Source organism: Anser anser, assembly GCF_964211835.1.
Source record: "Anser anser genome assembly, chromosome: Z".
Lineage (NCBI taxonomy): Eukaryota > Metazoa > Chordata > Aves > Anseriformes > Anatidae > Anser > Anser anser.
In genome coordinates this window covers 38,940,836-38,963,547 of record NC_139723.1, presented here as the reverse complement: position 1 = coordinate 38,963,547, position 22,712 = coordinate 38,940,836, and the positions used below count along the sequence as shown (strand labels likewise).

The window sequence follows — 22,712 nt, the reverse complement described above, 5'->3', positions numbered from 1 at the left end:
AGACAAGCATTTTGACTGAAACATTTTCCACAGCTAGGACATCAACAATACTTCCCTCCTGTGCCAATTCTTTTATGTCCAAGAATAGGTTACTTCATCTTCCTTTTGATACAATTCTAGGGACTATCTTTTTTTGCAACCACTGCTCTTTAGTCAAACTAGACTGCAACTCTCCAAGAGACCCAAAGTACATAGGGAAGAAAATTGAGGAAGTCAACGGATTGAAAAAACAAATACAGATAGTCTGACATACATGCATGGTGTGGTAACATAAGACTACTTGTGTAATAAACAGCAACTGGCAGACTTTGTAAAGAAAACAAAAATATTAAAGTTCATTCTCAGGTAACCTACCCAGCACTGAGCGACCAAGCCGTTTTCTCTCTGCTACACATTTCCTCTAGTTCACTGAATGTTGACTTCCTTAATAGACAATGGGATGTACTTAACAGGAAAAACTGAAAGATTTTCTACCTTCCCTACCTCACAGCTTGGCAGCTAAGACTTTTTTCATAGTGGAGAGAGAACGGGATTTAAATTTCCAAAGGCAGGAGATTCAATCTTTCGCCCTCACATTTTGAGCTGGTCTGTGAACAAAGCTTTTGTATAAAAGGAGGCACAGCTATTATTCCCACCAGCTTTTGCTCTGCCATCCACCATGAATGGTATTTCTGAGGAGACTCAAGCTGCTAGCACAGACAAGGCATGCTCTAGAAATGACTACTTGGTTGAAATCCTCAGCAGACTTAGAAGGAACAATTCATTTCTGTGTATTAACCGGGATTCAATTGCTGCTCAACCTTAGCCTTTACAATGCTGCAATACATTTGTGCACACTCAGAAGCAAAATTTCTCACACTTGGGCAATTTATGTTAAAACTGGTTGCTCACTAGATAGCACCTTACTACGTCCTTTCTTGTGCATATTTTAGAAGAGGGTGGAATTCAACACAGTACGCAACAAGGTGCAGAACACCACAGCTGATCTGTTCAGATACTTTAAAACTTGACTATTACATTCTAACAAAATGCTTCTAATATAACTTTTTGCATGTAACTTTTTAAAAAAGAACACTATAAAGAAGTTTTTCATATGACCTTAAACAAACTTGTTAATTATCACCTAATTTAAAATCTTCATATCTATTACATACATGTGACAGTACAGTAGTATAAAAACAGTAGTAGCTTGCCACGCTGTATGGACCCACTCAGAAGAAGCAACATATATTGTCAGTGAGTATTTGTTCAGATGTACTAGATGGTAGCAGAAACCTGTTGAGATCTCTTAATGGCTACATTTCTCTTTTCAGCTGCAATTCCCAGTCCTCCTTCAACTCAGAGCAGCTGGAAGTAAACACTATAAGAAAATAATTGCTTTACCCATGAAGCCTAAAGTTCAAGTGGACATTTCTGACTTCTCTACCTAAATGACATACATACAATTCCTTCACTTTCTGAAGACACAAAGCATGACCAGTAGCTAGTTCAATGACAGGAGGTGAAAAGAGCTGAAACATTCTCAGTGCTCGGTAAGGGTGGTGCAAGTGCAAGCTGATCAGGAAAAAGTTGTGATAAGCTCAAATACACTCAGCAAAAATAGTCTGACAGGCTGATAGGAGCGGGGAAAAATTAATCACTGAACATACTCTGAAACTTCACAAGAGGCACTGTAACTTGCTGAAATATGTCATATTTTCAAGGAGGTGAAGACACATCTCCAAAGTATGATTTTAGGATGAGAAAAACAAAAGGTTTCGCAGACCTCAGTCTCTGGGTAGTAATAACACATTCTGAATGAAACCCTCAAAGAAACTCATTATGAAGTCAGTTGCTTAGCATTTTAAGGTGAAAGCATTACAAATTTAAAACATCTATAAGTAACAGAAGATAAGGAAACCTGAGACAACCTCAGTAAGTTGCATACCGAAACTATCTGGAGAGCATGACCTGAATTTCTTGAGCTTGGGAGCATGTGTGCGACACCAGCCTGCAAGATTCCTTGGTAGAAGGTGGCATGGAAGGACAAGGTGGAAAAACTTTCCCCCAAAAAATGGCATTTTCTGTCTTTTACTTCTCCGGAACATACTGCAAAGGTATACTATCTCATGACAACAACACCAGAAGGAAATATATCCTTAAAATCATCTACAAAATTCATCTTTACCCACTGCTAAAAAGGGTCTGGTCATCAACTCAGTTATCCTTATGCAAAATGTAGCTCTGACCACAGAGAAAAAGAAGAGAGAGGGAGAAAATATTGACTGAAATCACAACTCAACAATAACCATAATAAAAAAAGCCTTTCAAATTGGACAATAATTGTCTGTATTAGTGATAGGACAGGAGTGTCTCCAAGACAAAGTTCATATCAGTGTTACCATTATGGTAGTTTTTACTCTCCTCTCTACACTGTTCATTAAAGTTAGATATGGTGCTTTCAAAATAGCTTCCACTTATTAGAAAGAAAACAGGTGTAAAGAAAGTGCATATAGTTCCTCAGATCTTCCAGAAACAATGGCCAAAGCTGAGTAGGGTCAGAAGGATTATGTTCAAGGTATTGTCCCCTTCCCAGAAAGGCAGGTATCTTAATGGAAGTGATTTATCCATAAAATCAAAAAATAAAAATCAAGAAAGAAATAAAGAAACAAAAGATGTCATAACATAAAGGCCTTGGCAAATATTATTTATTCTGTAAATTTACTTCCCTATGAATCCAGAAAAAAAAAAAAAAACAGTGAGCTGGCCTTCTACATAAATAATAGAAAAGAATTTTTGGCAAGACAAAAGATCTATTCCCACTATACATTCAGGTTTTAAATTCTTTACAACCAATGCACAAGTAGCATGAAAACAGAATTTGTACTGGAGAGTACATAAAAGTGGATCATTAATTAAATTACCATTTTTGTACACTGATAGTTAACACTACCTTTTTTCTTAGCCTGATCCTCAACAAAATTACTCAGCCTTCATATCAAGACATCAAATCTCATTTACAGAATCACTTAATACTGCTTTAGTTAATGCAATTTTGACTGAAAAAAAAAAATACAAGTGCCACTCCCTGAAAATGAGCAAAACACTTTTAACTAATTTTCAGTAAGTAGCATGAGCAATAAGCTTTAAAAACAGGCCAATGATCCATAATGGAAATACAAAAATAAGCTGAAGTTTGCAAACAACCTAAAATCAAGTATCAAGAGCATGAGTTGTCTAATTTTCTCTGGAAAAAAAAGCAAAACTTTCATACCTGCACCTGGAATGATTGCCAACTTTGTTTCAACTAGGCCCATCTTAGCAGAAGAGGCTGAAAAAATAAAAGTGTAAATGATTTCTTACTATAATCTATAGGAAAACAACTTGCAAAATAAGTACTAATGCCCTGCAAGGGTATTCATTTGTTACATTTTCTTCAAAAAGAACAACAAATCACTCTATAAACACTCACTTGTGAAAAATATCTTTAAATAGAATTAATTGTTCTGCCCTTATTAAAAGATCTAATTATTCCCACCAAGGCAAGTTCTGCAGTTTATCAATTTACACATAACAAGTACGCTAATATGGGAAATAAGAATAAAGTAAACCTGTAGCAAAAATACTCCAGCTATCAGTAATAAGTGCTATGAAATTAACCATCAGCAAGTACTTCAGCCAAAATTCCTTTATGTAATTGGTTATGAACATTGTTAGAAAATAAAATCAGTTTTAAAAGACTGTTGCCAAGGCAAAGATTAGTCAAGCCTTCTGCAACACTAATAATCCTACGTTTAATAAACAGGATTCGTATTTACCTGCCACTCTTATGTCGCAGGCTAAAGCAAGTTCGAGGCCACCACCCAATGCAGTTCCATCTATTGCAGCAATGGTCGGTACGGGAAGATTAGCTGGGGAAAAAAAGTAGCACTTAAGCCTACCTCATAAAGAACATCTCCAAAACACCACAGTACATTTTGTTCGAAGTACAGTCACACTATGGAAGAAAAAATGGTTCATAAAACAATACAGGTATAAAAGTTGATTGTTCAGCAACACTTTGGCAAAGAACTTGACTCTCCCCTCTAATTATTCTGTGGCTTAATTGGTTTGCAATTCTTTTTGCTCACTTTTGGCAAAAATCTGAACAGTAAACCCCAAAAATATACAATGCAGAAGTAAACAAACAGGAATACTTGAAGAGATATGCAAAAACAGTCCCATTTGAAATACAGATGTCCTATCACAGTTAATTGTGATGATGGCATAGTTGGAAGTGCTCTTAAGTTTTAATATTACCAGATGTGGTGTGGCCACCACTATTGCCCCTTTCTCCTATAAAGCAGCAGCTAACAATTTAATGGAGTGTGTCAAAGTTTTCAATCTGATAAACGGATGCACATACTGCCAATATGCACAGCAGGTAACAGGGCTACCGAGGCCTGTGGGACCATGGCATGATTTGTATTTAATTTATCATCAGTGTTCTGACACAGGGAAATCTAGCATTAAACATTCAACTTGGAGTATTGTTTTTCACCTTGAATGACTTTAAGTTCTTTTCTGCCCTCTGCACCACAAAATCTAAGAAGTTTGATGAAAAATGTATTTTTACTTGAAAAATAAACTGATATATAGCATCTTTCACTATATTTGAAAGTATATTTTCCACAAGCAATCAATAATTTTAAACTATACTCAATATTTGAGTATAGTTTTCCTACTAAAGTTTCAAATATAGTCAAAAGCAATCCATTAGCTGAACACTTGGGTATACAGCTTGTTGAAATGTTGAACAAACTCTTTACAGCAACACGTTTTTTCTGCCGATATTAAGAAAATAGTTTCATTTTATTTTTTCAGCTACTTGAATTCAGTGACCAGTTTAGCTGAATCTTAGCTGAATCTTAGCTGAATCTTAATCAATCTTAGCTGAAAATTGAAAAAGAAGACAAAATTGCTGCCTAAATATAAATGAAAATGAGGTGTGACAGAATGTTGTGTCCTTTTAAAATCTGAAAGGATAATGTGACCAGAAATCATTAATTTAATGTATTAATTATATATAATACTTATTTTCTTTAGCACAAGACTTCTAAATTTAAAATTTGCTCCACTAAACTTACCTTTTTCCTTTCTGACAGATACACTTCAGATAACATTTTTTTAGATGAATTAAATCTTCACGTGTATCATCATAAATAAATTTGTACACTAACAGGTAGTCTCACACTGCTTAACAAAACAAAGTATTAAATTAAGTGAAATACTATTTTTGGTTGTAAATCAACATTTTTTTATGTAAATTAACACCTAATGAAAATCCAATTGTCTTCCAAAAAAAATAACAAAAAACTAGCAATTCTATTCAAAATTAAAAGAGATGTTTTAAACCAAAGTCTCTTAGTGGCTGGTTTAGATCATGATTCAAAATGATTATCTGAATCAATTCCAACGTCAAAAAACACTACTGAATATTGTCTGAAACACTATCCATTTGCAGTCGCTTAAAAGAGCTGAAGCTATCCATTATATATTCTATCTACTACAGAAGGCATAGGAGACAGACGAATAGTAGTAAGACCTGTTCTTTCTCTATTTTTTCTTAGTTAGATGTGAAGGCAAGAAGAGAAGGCCACTCTCATTTCTAGTAGAGCCAGGCTGCTGACCAAACCCGGCATAACCCTATCACCATGAACAATCTGCTGAGCAGTCTTGGCAGTCCAAGTTCAGAGCTGATATAGACAACACGTCTCTTAAATGAATCTATCTTTGCTACAGTTAAATGAAAACTCATTTGTATAAACACAAAGGCATGCTCATTATTAACTGTAGTTTCCAGTGGTTACTGCCTACATTTATGTTTCACTTCTGAGAGACTAACATTATTGACACAATTTCTGCAGTACTCCAAGGCAGCCTACTTTCTCTATGATAAATAACTTCCCAATATTCTATGGTACAATTCAAGTACACTATTGCACACAAAAAATCTAACTTAGAGAGGAGAATATTAAATATCAGCTTGCTTTCAAGAATTACAGCCAGCAGTCCAAACAATAAATACTAAAATCCATAATTCACAGGGTAAAAAATAAGCTTGGTATCATGTTAGAATCATTACTTCCCAAGGATATTAATATTAAAGGATCACCTGACATGTGGCAGTTGACAATGAATGAATAACAAAACACAAATTCTTCACAATAGCATTGTGCTGAGGACATTTCAAAAGTATTGAAGAAATTAATCTCTTTGTTTTGTTAACCATTAGAAAAAGTCACATAAAAATAAATTAACAACTGCTCTGGATTATAAACTGTATGTCTAAGTCACTAGAACTTAATATTGAGGGTAAAGCTGCTTGGAATATTGGACTTCTATGGCAAGGGTTTGGTAGCAAGGGAGTGCAGGGGCGGCCTCTGTGAGCAGAGACCAGAAGCTGCGCTGTGTTAGGTAAGAGTCAGTTTCAAAAAAGGTCCAAAGGGACCCACACTGGCCAGAGCCAAGCCAGTAAGTGATGTTGTTTGTGCCTCTGTGAGAGCAAACTTAAGAAAGGGGAAATAAAGAAAAAAAAAAATAAAGAAAAAAAAAACGCTGCTACACAGTGGCTGGGAGAGAGGGAGGAGTGAGAAGCAGCCCTGCAGCCCCCAGGTGAGTGCAGCAGGAGGGCAGGAGGTGCACCAGGCACACAGCAGCAGTTCCCCTGCGGCCTGTGGAGATGTCTCTGGTGGAGCAGGCTGTCCCCCTGCAGCCCATGGGTCCCACACGGAGCAGATCTCCACGCTGCAGCCCCCCCGTGGAGGAGCCCCCGGTGGAGCAGGTGGAGGTGGCCTGGAGGAGGCTGCGGCCCATGGAGAGCCCCCGCAGGAGCAGGCCCCGGGCCGGAGCTGCAGCCCGTGGAGAGGAGCCCACACAGGAGCAGTACTTTTATAAAAGACATAAAGCAATACAACAAGTGTAAAAGGATGTTTACTGACCATTCAAGACATGATACAGGTGGAATGACCAACAGGAACATGGAAGAAAAAAGAAACTAATAGCATACAAAGAAAAAACTTCAGAAAGAAAAACTAAACAATACGATAGAGCTAGTTAAGTCTAACTAACCCAGAAAAAGCTCCAGCAAAAGTTAGAAAAGATGGTATCAGCAATATAAAGAAATGGACATGTTTCCTACTCTACAACTGCGGACCTGTAGTTTAGGAACTTTAGGAATACATTCCTTATGAACATGTAGCTTAATGGAGCTTAGGTTAGGCTGACCAGCAGCATCTGACCAGTAGGCTTAGGATGTCTCCTCCTTTCTCACTACTTTCCATTACTGAAAGACAAGGATGGAGTAATCTCAACTCCCACACAATTATACCAGCAATAAGACTGTCACATGAGGATGACTTTGTATTTAAGCGTGTAAGGACAAATGTAATGTGTGGGAAGCAATCTCAAAGAATCACAACTATATTTAAGAAGGTAATTTTTATTTCATTTTCAAGTGAAGTTTCTCTAGATTTCCACTGCTGGTGACTAACACAGGATTTCCTTTCTGCTTAGAGATGATTATATGATGAATGAAAGAGCAGCATATGAATATGAAAATCAGATCCAGAGGATTCAACCAAGGAATAGTTTCTCAGATGCATATCACAAAGCCCACACAACTGATTCATATATTGCAGACACTGACATTCCCCAAACAGAAGGTTGAAGTTACCTGGATTCTAGTGACCTGGATCTTATGTGCCTATGTAGTCCTCTAAGCAATTCATTAAAGAATTCTGTATAAAACTATAGTTACATAACATCTGAGAAGAAACTGAATTACACTTGACACTTTCTTAGTGACTACCAAACGATCTCCTTTTATTCCTGCAGTACCTCACTGATTGACAGATACGGCTTTCCCCCGATGAGGGAGGGAGGGAAGAAGAGAGAGAGGAAGAGAGGGAGAAAGGAAGGGAGGGAGGAAGGAAGGAAGGATATGCCCATATAATGTAAATACAAATAAATAAAACCTGAAAAGGCAACACCTTATACAAGAAGGTAGTCTTGCCTTTATGAAACATTAAATGATGCAGATTCTACATAACAGGTAAGAAATAAGCTCTCCACACAGTGGCCAAGACCTCAGAGGAATATCTGTCACTATTATCAGTCCTTTACTGAGAGTTCCTGAAATGGGCAGAGGATGAATAATATGGTTATCCAGAATTCCAGACTTCATGAGTTCTCATAACTTACAACCTTAGTGTATTCCTAGTCAATCTACAGCTTGTCCAGCTGGATTAACTTAGAATACAGGACATTCAGAAAGAGTCCCTGATTTAAATGGTATCAAATCCAAAGACACTGACCTCATAAGAGTGACTTCCTGCTTGCTAAGTAAATTTATACCTGTTTATTCTGTTAGCAACTGTACTACATATCTGTACAAAAGGAAGAAATATTCTCAAGCTAGATACAAATTTTTGAGATGTACGCACTTAGGTGTCAATGAGTTTTGTATGAGAACCATATATTTGTAGCTTGACAACAGTTTCAATCAACATGAAGAACATCACCTGTGAGATTCCTTCCTATAGCTAGGATATCAAGACGCTAAAGAACTGCAGGCCCAGTGCACTTGGAATTCATAGTTTCTCTTAGAGTAAAAGGTCACCACTATTCCTGCAGCAACAGTTGCAGTTCATGATTTCCACAAATCAGAAAAGAAAACTCTATGGAATTGGAAGCAGGCTGTCCAGGATCATGTCAGAGAGCCTTTGAAGATCTCCAGGGAGGGAGACTCCACAACAATTCTATGCAACCTGTGCCACTGCTTGATCATCTTCACAGCAAAAAAGTGTTTCCTCATGTTCAGAGGGAACCTCCCATGTTTCTTTGTGCTCACTGCCTCTTGTCCCATCACTGGGCACATCTGGAGCAGGTCTGGCTCTGTTGTTTTTGCACCCACCCTGCACACATTAATGAGCCCCACCCCCCCTCTGAGCCTTCCCTTCTCCAGGCTGAACTCCAGCTCTCAGTCTTTCTTCACAGGAGAGATGCTTCAGCCTCTTCACCATCTCAGTGGCACTCTGCTGGACTCGCTTTAGTAGGTCCAACTCCCTCTTGTAGTGGGGAGCCCAGAATGGGACACAGTACTCTTTGTGACACTGTATAAGCACTGAATAGAGGGGAAGGATCACCTCTCTTGACCTGCCAGAAAAACTCCTCCCAACGTAGTCCAGGATACCAGTAGCATTCTTTGTGAAAAGGGCTCATTGCTGGCTTGTGTTCAACTTGATGTCCACCTGGACACCCAAGGCCTTTTCTGCAAAGCCACTTTTTCTAGCTGGTCAGCCCACATATACCAGTGCATCAGATTATTCCTCCTCAAGTGCATGACTCTGCACTTCCCCTTACTGAATTTCATGAGGTTCCCATCAGCCCGTTTCTTCAGCCTGTGTTGTTTTCTCTCTGGATGGCAACTCCGGTGCATCAGCCACTTCTCCCAGTTTTGAATCATCAGCAAAGTTGCTGAGGGTATATTCTGCCCTATCAACCAGATCATTAATGAAGATTTTGAACAGGACTTGACCCAGTGCCGATCCCTGGTACACACCACTAGTTAATGGCCTGCGACTAGACTTTGTACTGCTGATCACCACCCTCTGTACCCAACCATTCAGCCAGTTTTCAATTCACCTCATTGTCTTCTCATCCAGCCCATACTTAATCAGTTTCTCTATGATGATCTTACAAGGGACAGTGTCAAAAGCCTTATTAAACTCAAGGTAGAAAATATTCACTGCTCTTCTCTCATCTACCAAGCTTGTCATTGCATCATAAATTGTAAGGTTGGTCAAGTATGACTGCCCTTTTATGAATCCACGCTGACTACTTCTGATGACTTTCTTGCCCTTCACGTACCCAGAAATAGTTTCCACAATTAGTTATTACAGCATCTTCCCAAGCACAAATTTTAATGTATTGATATGAAATCTCCCTTTTTGTTCTTTAGTATATTTTTTTAAATGCAATAGTAATAATGCCTTAGCAAAAATAACAGTCATGTGCCCCAAAAATGTCTAAGCATGGCTGGAGACCTATTTGTAGATTCCATAAGGGATGGGCCAGCCATTAGGACAGTAAGCAAGAAAAAATAAATGCCACATCACACAGTGGAAATAACTCATTAAGCTCGAATACAAACTTTGCACTCAGAGAGGAATGTCGGCTGTTTTAGGCACGTACCTTGTCTTGTAAAATCTGACATCAAGTCACTACAACAAAGTTTACTTGCATTTTCAGTTGCAAGCACTTTCATCAAAAAAGTGCTTTCCATGACCAGCTACTTCAACCAGCATTTTAATTCCTTATTCAGGATAACTGTAACAATGAAAATCATCAAATATATGTAGCAACAAATGCAAATGACTAAGAGAGACTGCAACAGCTGTCAAAACTTCCTATATGAACCTGAAGGCAAAGAAGATTGGTCAGACAGTTTTGAGCAATAGTAAATAAATGCTACAAAGCTTTTTCTGTCATAATTGCAAAAAGCAAAAAAATAACGAAAAAGTACTCCAAGTAATTTAGGTATTTACATTTGTTTAAAAAAAAAGACAAGAAATGCAAAAACACGACCACACATTTAAGTTTGGATGGTCTGTATGTGCAATAGGATACACACAATACTTTTCCACACATTTGCTAGCTATAGCTGTGAAAGGCTTTTAGCTGCCCTCCAATTCTTGAGCTTCAGCAAGAAGCTTAATAGACTGCTACTGCTGGTAGATTTATTTCGAAGTGATTATCTTTGCTTTAATACTTCAAAGTTCATGCAGATAGTCTACAGCAAGAAAGAACTGCATAAAATACAATATATATATAGTACCTGGAATGAACGATTGCTTTTTAATGAAAATGGCTACTGCACATTGTTTACAGTTCATTACTGAGCAAAGACCTTAGTAAAGTTTATCTTCCCTTCTTTACAACAGTAGCTAAAGGGTTTTCTTAAGGCATCTCTATCAATCCCACTAATTTTCCAGTTTCCTCCACTGATTCTTGTGAATGACCTAAAAAAATACTTTTGAGTTCACAATGAAGACTTTATATAGGAATACTATGTTCTTAATTTTAAAAATTTCTACTTGGTACTTTGTTATTGACAGATAGTTGGAACTGTGTGCTTTATATACTTTATGAAAATAGCAAAAGCTAGAAAACTAATGGTAATGACAGGTGCTTTTATAAAATCCTTTAGCTATTGTCCTGTTACCAACTCTCCCAAAATTCTCTTATACCTTTTATACTATATAAAATAATTTGGACATTTCATCCTTCTTCAGTGGTACATTTCAGTTTGACAGACGGATTCCTCAGTTTCTTCATGTTCCTTCTTGTAGTCTTATTCTGCCCTCGGTAAAACAATAATGAAATAAACCTTGGATGTCAGAATCTACTTTCTGTGCAAATGGAGAAAAGCTCTGCTTACAAGAATGAAAAGTATTTCCTTCTGTGTGCGCCTTATCCTTTCTAAATATATTTAAGAACTTATTACTCACACAAATAGCATATCATTCATGTATTCAAGTACATGAATTTTTTAAAAAAAAAAAAAAACAAAAGAAAGATGCCAAGGATAAATTATTTCAGTTATATTTTTACATTCTACTTCTGCATAATTTTTTCTTCCTTACATAGCATATAGAAAATACAATTCAAACAACAGCACAACAATAATCTCTAATAGCTAAAACACTCCAATGGGACAAGATTTTCATTTGTTTATTATCTACCTGTTCAGTAACTAGTATGAAGTTAACATACACAATAGTACCAGCAGAATTCATTTGACACAATACAATGAAAATCCCTAAGACTGTGATCATTTTTGCTGAACATTCATATTTTTTCTTCTATATCAACTTTCAGCAGTATTTTATATACCTGCTTGCCTCAGTCTAATGCTAAAGTAGCTTTATTTCTATATTACCTTAATGTAATATACAATAGTTTCAATCATCTCATTCACTGAACACTACAGAGCAATTCTCTCTGATTCACAGTAATAATAATAATAATTAAAACAAACAAATAAAAACTAGCTCTACGATATCATCAAAGCAGTTCTGGCCAACCTCAACAACCAGCACACACCTAGACAAAATCCATGTGCTATTTAAGACTTGAATATGTTATTCTGAAGTCCAAGACTACAGCTGGGCCTAAGCAATGAGCTTAGGATTTTCTGGATAGCACACAGCAGCACAGTACTTCCTGTATCATGTCAAAAGTTGCTACCCTTTTGATATCAACTGGTTCTATGAACAAGGCCTGAGACTGAGACAGGCAAAGCAAAAGATCTAAAAAAGAAAAAAAAAATCCCTCTCATTCAGGGATAGAACAGTACAGTACAGTATAGTACAGTAGCAGGAACACTCCTAGTATGCTAGCGAGTGGCCACCAGCCAGACATATCTTCATTCACTACAGCTCTTTCAGCTCTACCATTGAGCCAGTTAATCACCCATCACAGCACCAACCTGTTCAACTCACAGTTGGACAATTTGCCCAGAAGCATACTGTGAGGGACATTATCAAAGCTTTCACTAAAATCCAAAGGTTACATCCACCACCTTCCCTTTATCCACTACATGGGTGAACTTTTAGTAGTAGATCAGGTTACGAAGGCAGGACTTTCCCTTGATGAACCTATGCTGACTATGCCTGATAAAAGCTTTGTTCTTTAACTGACTTCTGATGTCCCCCAGGATAATCTTTTCCGTAACTTCTACAGGCAGTGAGGTTGGACTAACAGGTCTGTTATTATTATTATTGTAACATGCAACTTCAAACCCTATCAGGGTAAGGAATAAGCAGTTTCCCAATACATCAAAAATGCGTAATGTGGTTCCCTAGTGAGGGAACAGAAACCACAGACAGCAGCTCATAGTGGAGGCTTATTTTAATAGTCAATGTGCAAACTAACTACATTAATCTCAATAAAGCATTTGGCCAACCAGCACTCTTCTTTTTATATAGTAACTTTTTGTGGAGGAAAATTAAAGACCCATTTCCACGGCACAGTCTCTTTTTCTCACAGACCAGCGTTTGGAATTACTACCAGAATGAAAACTAAACTACACCTGAAGCTATGTTAACTTATGTCAAGGCTGGGAAGCACTGACAGAGATCAAAGCAATGGATTGACAATGCAAAGTCACCTCCTTCCTGAATCTTCAGATCTATGAAGGAGGACAATCAGCTCCTCTGTTTTTCTGGTCTTGTTTCTCAATTTTTATTTTTATTTTTTAAATTTAGGAAGTTATTATGGAAAAAAATGTATTAACTATTGTGGAAACAATGCTGTCATATAAATAGCTAATAAACATCTTTGTAGAGAAGTTTAATGTTGCATTCATTGGCTTTATAATGGTACAGAGTTTAGCATTGTGTTTTTTAATTAAAAACAATCCAATGTGATTTGACAAAGCCCGTAATTTCAGCTCTGCAAGGACAACACTATCTATTTAGGAAACAGACAACACTTAGTCAAAGGGTATCTTAAATTAATTCAATGTCAAGAGAAGCAGTAAATCAAAGCCACTACCGGAAAACAATCAAGAGTTCAGCAATGCATTCAGAATGCTAGCAGTCTTGGACTGTATTAACTATGTTCTGCACTTAAATGAACAGGCAACCATGTAACATAGCAAGGGAAATACTGTGCCAGTATCTCCCTTTCACAGTTTCAGCAACACAGGGAGACCATGACGCCTGAAGTTGGTTGCTATGCACAGCACTGCAAGCTACAAATTTGTCCTTTTTCAAATATGATTTGCATCTGCTATATTTCATTCAGTTCCCAGTGAATGTTTTTCTTCATGTTATAGCCTGCACCTGTTCTTCCCTGAGACATAAGCTCATTGCCCTTTTCCCTGGACTTCCATGCTACAGCATTCTACTTTTGCTGCCCAGATTTACCTCCAGCAGAGACAGATTTGGTCAATGTTACATTATCAGTTGTTATTTGAAGTAGCAGTCAGGAGATACAAGTGTGTCCAAAACAGAACATGATACAGATGATAGGCAATATGATACTGATATATCTGCAACATCATCACAAAGATGCAAACTTTAAAGTAAAAATGTCTAAGCATATAGTTTCTCACTTAACCCTAGGACAGTCGTTCATTTCAGCAGGTTCTACCTCTCTCAAAAACCTTACCAAACCAAACCAAAGTCTGGGTAAGACAATTCACTTACCAGGTTTTGAACTACCCAGCGTTCTTTCACAGTATACTTACACTTCCTAAGGTGACAATTTTATAATCATTTCAAATGATAGTTGCTTCTTAAGTTGATGATTTAAACTTTCTTGAAGTTTTATGCGTCTTCATAAACCTAATCAAATTAATTTACATGTCTCTGCCACAAGCAATGGGCATCAGCTTTTGTAAAGTGGGCTTCTACTATCTCTCATTTGGCAATGGAACACTGAATTCTGTCCAAAACTCTCAATCACTAGTACAACCTGCAGCAAATACCGTATCTATACATTTTGAAATTAATGCATCTAATTCCCACACTCTTCCTGATGCTCCAAAATAAGCAAATATTGTATCTTGACAAAATATTTACATTTTATTTAGTCTCTTAACGTGACTTGTAATTTTAAAACTGTATTCACTAAAGGAAAAACACTTTTAAAATGGGTGAGCAAATGGATGATGGCTAGGGTTCAAAGGGTTACAATAAATGGGATTACATCGTGCTGGCCACCAGACACTACTAGGGTTTCGACATCTCCATTTTAAGAACAGTTACCTTCAATGTTTTTATAAATGATCTGGATGCAGGACTCAAACATATACTAGGCCACTTTGTAAATATAAGCAAATTGAGAAGAGCTGCTCACTCCTGAGAGGGTGGAGAGGCCTTGCAGAGAGATCTTGACAAATCAGAGAGCTGGGCCATCACCAACAATATGAAATTTAACAAAAGTAAGTGCCAAATTCTGCAACTGGGACATGGCAATCCTGTATATATAAATATGTACAGACTGGGGGGGATGAGAGCCTGGAGAGCAAGCCCAGCAGAAAAGCATCGTGGGGTTCTAGTTGACAGCAAGCTAAGTACGAGCCAGCAGTGTGCCCTGGCAGCCAAAAGGGCCAGCCATACCCTGGGGTGCATCAGGGACAGCACTGCTAGCTGGTTGAGGGAAGGGATCATCCTGTTCTGCTCTGTGCTGGTGCAGCCTCACCTCAAGTACTGTGTGCAGTTTAGGGTACCACAATATAAAAAGGACGTAAAACTATTAAGAGTGTCCAAAGGAGTGCTAGAAAGATGGTGAAGGGTCTAGAGGAAACGACATTTGAGGAGCAGCTGAGGTCCCTTGGTTTGTTCAGCCCCGAGCAGAGGGGGCTGAGGGGAGGCCTCATGGCGGCCTGCAGCTCCCTCACGAGGGGAGCGGAGGGGCAGGCGCTGAGCTCTGCTCTCTGGGGACAGCGACAGGACCCGAGGGAACGGCATGGAGCTGGGACAGGGGAGGGTCAGGCTGGGTGTGAGGGAAAGGTTCTGCACCCAGAGGGGGGTCGGGCACTGGGACAGGCTCCCCAGGGAAGTGGTCACGGCCCCGAGCCTGCCGGAGTTCCAGAAGTGTTTGGACAACATTCAGAGTTGTAGGGTCTGAGTTTTGGGTGGTTGTGTGTGGATTCATGAGTTGCACTTCATGATCCTTGTGAGTTTCCTCCAACTGAGGGAATTCTATGATACATCTTAGTAGAGAAAGAAGAATAAATTTGTTCACTAGGGCTGTGTCTGTCTATCTGCTTGTCTGTGTGAAGTGAAATTTCACAGCAAAACAAGCACTGCAGAATGAATTTCAGGTAAGAATTGATTAAGCACACTTTTATTGCATAACATTTAAATGTGCAGTTGCATATGAAATTGGGAAATGTATTTTATTGCATCTTATCTAGAAAAATGTAGATAACTCCCTCCTTTTGAAAAGCCTTAATGAAAATTTATGGAACACTATTCACACAGTCCAAACTTTTCTAACAGCTGTGTCTTTCACACAACATCAGCTATTTTTAAAAACTCAAACACATCCTTAAAGTGAACTAGATGAAATAAGTTCTCCTTTAAATGCAGGTGATGGTCATCAAGATATCCTTTGAATAACAGAACTAAGTGAAGTTAAGAAACTAAAAACTTGCACACAAAATATTTATCACAGCAGAAATGTTTATCAAAGTGAAGAGTAAGTATTCTACATTTTGAGGATAAAATTCCATTTACAGTTTACTATTCAACAGAATAGTCTTTTATCATACTTGACTTACATGTTTTGACAAATGCTCAGTAGAGAACAAAATATCTTTATGCTGGAGAAGTCAGCAGTGAAGTCAGTTTCTTTCAAGTTTCTAGTACTGAACCAGAACTTTTAATATTAACCAAGGTTCCACAGAATCCCCAGCAACTCAAATACCTACATAAGACGCTGTATTACAGAATCACAGAATGGTTAAGGTTGGAAGGGACCTCTGGAGGCCGTATGGTCCAGCCCCCCTGCTCAAGCAGGGACAACCTAGCAGGTTGCCCAGGACCACATCCAGGTGGTTTCTGAAGATCTCCAAGGAAGAAAACTCCACCACCTCTCTGTGCACCCCAACCCTGGGCCAGTGTTTGGTCACCCACACAGTAAAGAAGTGCTTCCTGATGTTCAGAGGGAACCTCCTGTGTTTGTGACTAAGGCCTCTTGTCCCGTCACTGGGCATCACTGAAAAGAGCCTGGCTCCGCGCTCTTTGCATCTTCCCTTCAGATATTTGTAGTATTGATGAGACTCCCCCTGTGCCTCCTCTTCTCCAGGCTGAGCAGTCCCAAGTATTCACCTTATCAATGATCATTCTTTCCTATTTTTCGGATTTTATCATGAAAAAGTGGGGTGGTAGTAGACTAGAAATCAAGTGAAGCTTACACAATCCTGATTCCACTCCTGGGACCTTTGAGATCATGTTTTGACAGCCTGTATCAAAAAAATCCATAGTATGTAGTTTGGCACAACCTAGGAATTTCCAAGAATACATAATCTTTAATCTTCAGGAAAAAAAATGACAGTTTTGGAGAGTAGATTATTCTCTGAAGGATGAGCGAGAGCATTCTTTTAGGTAAATTAAAAGTTTAGTGATAACTAAAAGCAGCCATACTGACAGAGAATTTGTAAGGAGGGGAAAAAAAAAAGTAAATATAGATTTGTATCTGCTTTGAATAAAATAAAAAGCACCTAAGAAGAAATGCCGTTCGTGAAACAACAGTGAGTAACCAACCACAAAGTTCTTTCATTCGGGATAGTCACCTACAAATTGGATTACGTCAAAAAAATAATCACAGCTGTGAGTTATGTCTAAACAAAGTTATTAAATATTATTACTTGTTGAAGTCATATCACAACTTATAGAACCAAACTCCTTAGATGTCATAAACAAAGCAGTAGAAGATTTGTTAGAACAGAACATGTCCAACAGAAAACAAGTCACTTCAGCAATTAAAACTGCTATTTTATTGAACCACAATCACAGAATATCCTGAGTTGGAAGGGACCCACAATGATCACTGAATCCAACTGGCTCCACACAAGACCACCCACAAATCAAACCATGTGTCTTAATTTTCACATTTCATTGAAATAAGCTAAGAAAGAAGACATTTTTAGATCTAAGCCCCATCAGTCCACTTGAAAGGTGTTTTCCCTCCCATTGGACAAAAAAATCAAGCCTGACCACACTTTAACTGGCATTTTTGATTTTCTTGAGTACTTTTAATCTCTCTTTTTTTTTTTCTCTCATTTGTGGGATTACTTACACCTATGTTGTGGGATACTTACACCTATGTTCTTTGTAGAGCTTTGATAAATAATTGTGTTCCTCACTTATTAGAGGTTGAGGCTAAACTTCATTGAGTAATTATAGAGATATGCCAATCCAAATTCTTTCTTTAGTTTCATTTTTTTCTTTCTGTTAAAGACGTTTTGTTTTGTTTTTTTGTTTTGGTTTGGGTTTTTTTGTTTTGTTTTGTTTTTTTGGCAAACAGTGATTATTGCATTCAGCTTCACAGGTGGCCTTAAACTGTTTTGTAATTGAAATCTCAGCTGATAACATATATACAATAGCAGTATCACAGCCTGGTCCCCAAAGCCATTTTAAAGAATAACATGGATTTAACAGAAAATATAGGCTGATCTGATCCCTAACAAGAGGATTTTTCCCCAAAAGCACAAAAAAACAAGGTTTCTGGGAGTCAGTAAGATTTTATTTCATTTAGTCCTGCCTGTTCTGTTGTACATGGCTCCAAGAGATCTATTAAGGTTTTTCTCTCTTATGTTTTTATTATTGTTGTTGTTTTTGTTGTTGTTGAGGGTAAAGATAGCATTACATCAGTAATAAAGAGCCTCAAGGCAGAATACAGTAATGGACAAACAGTCTTATAATTCCTACTATTTAATAAAAAATAAAAAACAACCCACACAATTCTGGTATAATTTTAGCAAAGCAACCACTGCTAAAAATAGAGGCTGTTTTGCTTTTTTTTCCCCCTCAACTTAAAGCTCTAAGAACTGTAACTAACAGCTCAGTACCATTTTTTCAGTTTTTTTTCAGTGCTTATTTTTATACCATATTTACTGCAGTCTTAATGCTTCACCCAAATTTAGCAAGTTATAAATTAATCCCATAAAGACAAATGCAGTATGCTTTTAATTTCCAGAAAATTCTCTTCTGTAGCTGTGTTCCAAAATGATGCTGCAGCCTTTCACAAAACCACTAGCGTAAGGATTTTAAACATAATGAAATTGACAGGAATTGAAGAAAGCCAAGTCATGTCAATTCTAAAAAGCTAAGTTTATCCAGTTGTTCAAGATGTAATTAACCTTTCCTGTATTTCGTCTGCAGAGATAACTTAATGTTCTTCTTTGTGAAAATACTGTTAAAAAGAAGCATTTCCTTACTAGGTCAGACATCTGAACACAAACACAATTATCAAAACATGACCTATTTCTGGAAACCAAAAAGTAGAACACATTTTAAATGAGATTACAGCATTAAACTTGGATAGAAAAAGAACAAAGTGGGAAATTGGCAAATATTGTTCCCTAGCTATATAGCATTCTGCAGTTGCAAATCATCATTAGAAAACTGTTTTCCCTCTAAACATTTCACAACATTCTGGTTGTTGCTGGGCAGGAAAACTATCACATTTTTTTTCAATATACTAATTCATTGTGAGTAATCTAATGCAAATACAACATCCCACTAGTTCTACTAAAATTAGGTTCTGTAATGACAGACCACTTCTTCAGAAGAAGAAAAGAAGAACTGAGAAGCTCTGACTTGCTGCAGAATTAAAGCTCACTTCTACTCATAAGGGCATCAGACATCATCACACCATACGCACCAATCTAATCTAATCTGATCTCCAGTATATAAAATCCACTTTCTATATTCTCTATCAATTCCTAATGGAAGGAAGTATATTTCAAATTGCCCTTTCAGAAAGATATTAGATTAATCCTAAAAATACATGTTGGCATAACATGTTCAAAAACAATGTCTAATATGTATATAGTGGGAATACATGAAATGGAAAAACTACTTAAATACATTACATAAAAACAGAAGAACATTAGAAGTGGTATCTCTGTACTTCTCTAATCCTGAACAACAAATTGCCATTAGTTTGCTTGTGGAAAAAAAAAGAAAAAAAGGAAGATGGCCAGATACCATGTAACAGTTTAAAAACCTCCCAGTGATTGTTTCATTTAGTGGTTTCATGAAGAAATGGGGGGTGGGAGGAACACATGAAATGGAAAGAGAGAGAGAGGGAGAACACAAGAATCCTTCACCCAACCTATGCAAAAAAGTGTTGTTACAACATCTAGCAAAGGCTATGTTCAAATTCTTTCCCTTTTCCAATCTGCAGCTTGTCTAACCGCTATTGCTACAGCCCCTCACAAACCTTCTTATCTAGGTATTTCAGTAAACAATATTCTGAAATATTAATTCCACTTGCCCACAATTTCATGGGTCTTTCTTGAGCAAAAATAAAAAATAAAAAAATCTACAGAGATCCATGAATGAAAACACTCCTCGGTACTACTTCTGGTTTCCTAAACTTCAAGAAATTCCCTGTTATCATAAGTAACCCACTGTAAACCTTTTAGATAACACTGAAAATTTTCTCACATATGCAGTACTTAAAATACTCTCACAGGAACCTTTAAGTTGATGATGATCAAAATTTTGTCTTAAAGTCTTTTCAACTCTGAAGCAAACAAAAGCATCACCACACTGCTTGTCTTTCCCAGTTAATCAGTGAAAAATGCCAAATACCAGTATTTCTTCAGGTTTTAGGAGTTTTCTCACTTAAAAAAAGAGTAATAATAAATTTTAAAAAATCCTGGTAAAAGGAAGATCTTAATAGCAATTGTTCCTATTTAAATGGTAATAGTGGCTCCGAAAGCATTTTCAGTAACTTCAGCCCAAGAAAGGCTGAAAAAAATACTTACATCTAAGGAATCCTCCTAAAAATCTTTAAAGTAACTAGATGGAACAACTTGTTGCCTCTTGCTTTGCATTCCAGTAAGAGGACAAGACCCAGCATGAAATACAGTATCTGCTACAGGAAATTAATGATCTATTCATTTCCAGGTTTTTCAATGAGCCTTGAGGATCTACTTCAGTTCAAAGACAAGATATTAATTCAAGGACACAAATATCTCCATGAAGTACCTAATTAGAGACTTATTCTTCAGTAGTCCGTCATTTACCTACAAAACATACTGGTTTCCATCCACTCTGCCAAACCAAGATCTGACCCAATGCTATTAAGGAAACACATACAGACTCGCCCTCTGAGTAATGATGTATTCCTCACAGTTTTGTGCTGTTCTTTGTTGTGTTTTTATTATTAAAAAAAAAAAAAAGGTATTATTAAAAACTGGTACAAATCAATTAAAACTAAAATCCCAAACTATTAACAGGTTTTACTACACCAGAACAATTACATATTAACAGAAAGAGGCCAAGGAAAACATTGGGTTGATGCTTGATGAAGATAGTCAGTCACCTAACAAGTAGGGAAGAGGAAAAGGCAGAGGCATTTAATGACTTTTTTCCTCAGTATTTAGTGTTAATGATTTTCAGTTGCCTGGTCCTCTGAGATGGAGGATCCATGACTGGGTGGGGGGGGAGGGGGGAGGGGGCGGGGAGCAGCAACTTTCCATTTGTGGTTACTGAAATTGCAAGGGAACAGTTGCAGCAGTTGAATGCTCGTAAGTCCACAGGGCCTGATGGTATTCACTCTGGAGCATTGACAGACTTAGTAGGTGTTATAGCTGGACCCTGTCAGCAATTTACCCAAGGTCTTGGGAGTATGGTGAGGTCCCTGCTGTCTGGCAGCTAGCCAGTGATATACCCAGCTACAAAAAGGGCATAAGAGAAGGCCCAGGACACCACAGATATGTTAGCTTAGCGTCAGAGCCTGTAAAATTATAGAAAAGATTGTCCTAGGGGATACTGAATGTCAGTTAAAGCACAAAACTATTATCAGGCATAGTCAACAGGGGTTTGTCAAGGAAAAGTCCTGCCCTAGTATTCTACAGTAAGGTTACCCGCTTGGTGGATGAAGGGAAGGCCACAGATGTAATCTTTGCAGATTTTAGTAAGGCCTTTCCTACTGTCACTCACAACATCCTTCTGGACAAATTGTCCAGCTGTGAGATAAACAGGTTCATGCTATCCTGGGTGATGAACTGGCTCAATGGTAGAGCTCAAAGTGTTGTAGTGATGGCAGCTACACCTGGCTGGTCACCAGCAATGTTCCCCAGAGGTCAATTCTATAGCCAGTCCTGTTTAATGTTTTTTTGTAAATGATCTGGATGAAGGACTGGAGTGCATCCTCAGCAGGTTTGCCAATGACACTAAACTGGGAGGTGCTGTTACCCTCTGGAAGGATAAGAGGCCTTGCAGAAGGATATAGACAGATGGGAGCATTGAACAATCAGCAACAGCAGAGTTCAAGAAAGCAAAAGGCCAGGTACTGCACCTGGGATGAGTGATGACAGCCACAGGCACAGACTGGGAGGCAAGTGGCTGGAGAGCAGCTCAGCAGAAAGGGACCTCGGGGTGCTGGTAACAGGATGCTCAACATGAGCCAGCAGTGTGCTCTGCCAGCCAAGAGCACAAACTGCATTTTGGTGCACATTAACCACAGCACAGCCAGGCAGAAAGTGATCTCCTCCTGTATTTAGCATCTGTGAGGCCACACCTTACATGCTGCATGCAGTTCTGGGCTCCACAATATAAAAAGGAAGTTAAGGTTCTCAAGAGTGTCCAGAGGAGAGCAACAAAGCTGGTAAAAGGGCTGGAAGGCATGTACTGTGAGGATAAGTTGAGGACATGGGGTTATGCAGTCTGCAGAAGAGGAGGTGAAGAGGCAATCTCTTGGCTCTCTGCAACTCCCTGAGTAGGGCAAGGGTGGAGGGAGCTGCTGGCCTCTGCTCCCTGGAAACCCATGGCAAGATCTGCAGGAATGGCACAAAGCTGCACCACGTCAGGTTCAGACTGGACATCAGACTGGCTAATGTGACGCCCATCTATAAAAAGGGTCATAAGGAGGACCTGGAGAACTACACGCCTGTCAGCTTGACGTTGGAGCCAGGAAAGGTGATGGAGCAGGTCATCTCGAAT

At 38.2% G+C, this 22,712-nt stretch overlaps 1 protein-coding gene across 4 annotated transcripts in view; it reads right to left on the bottom strand.

The window, feature by feature from the left end:
* The window catches only part of AUH (AU RNA binding methylglutaconyl-CoA hydratase), a 114,296-nt gene that overhangs the window by 55,691 nt on the left and 35,893 nt on the right, over window positions 1-22,712 (bottom strand). For 3 of the 4 annotated variants that reach the window (XM_083817715.1, XM_083817714.1, XM_083817717.1), the window contains 2 exons: window positions 3,798-3,890; window positions 3,254-3,310 (listed from right to left, as the gene is read on the bottom strand). The exons of the other annotated variant lie outside the window; for it this stretch is intronic. In XM_083817715.1, coding sequence (XP_083673841.1) covers window positions 3,254-3,310; window positions 3,798-3,890 — 150 coding nt within the window. The remainder of the gene's footprint in view (window positions 1-3,253; window positions 3,311-3,797; window positions 3,891-22,712) is intronic. 4 annotated transcript variants of the gene reach the window in all.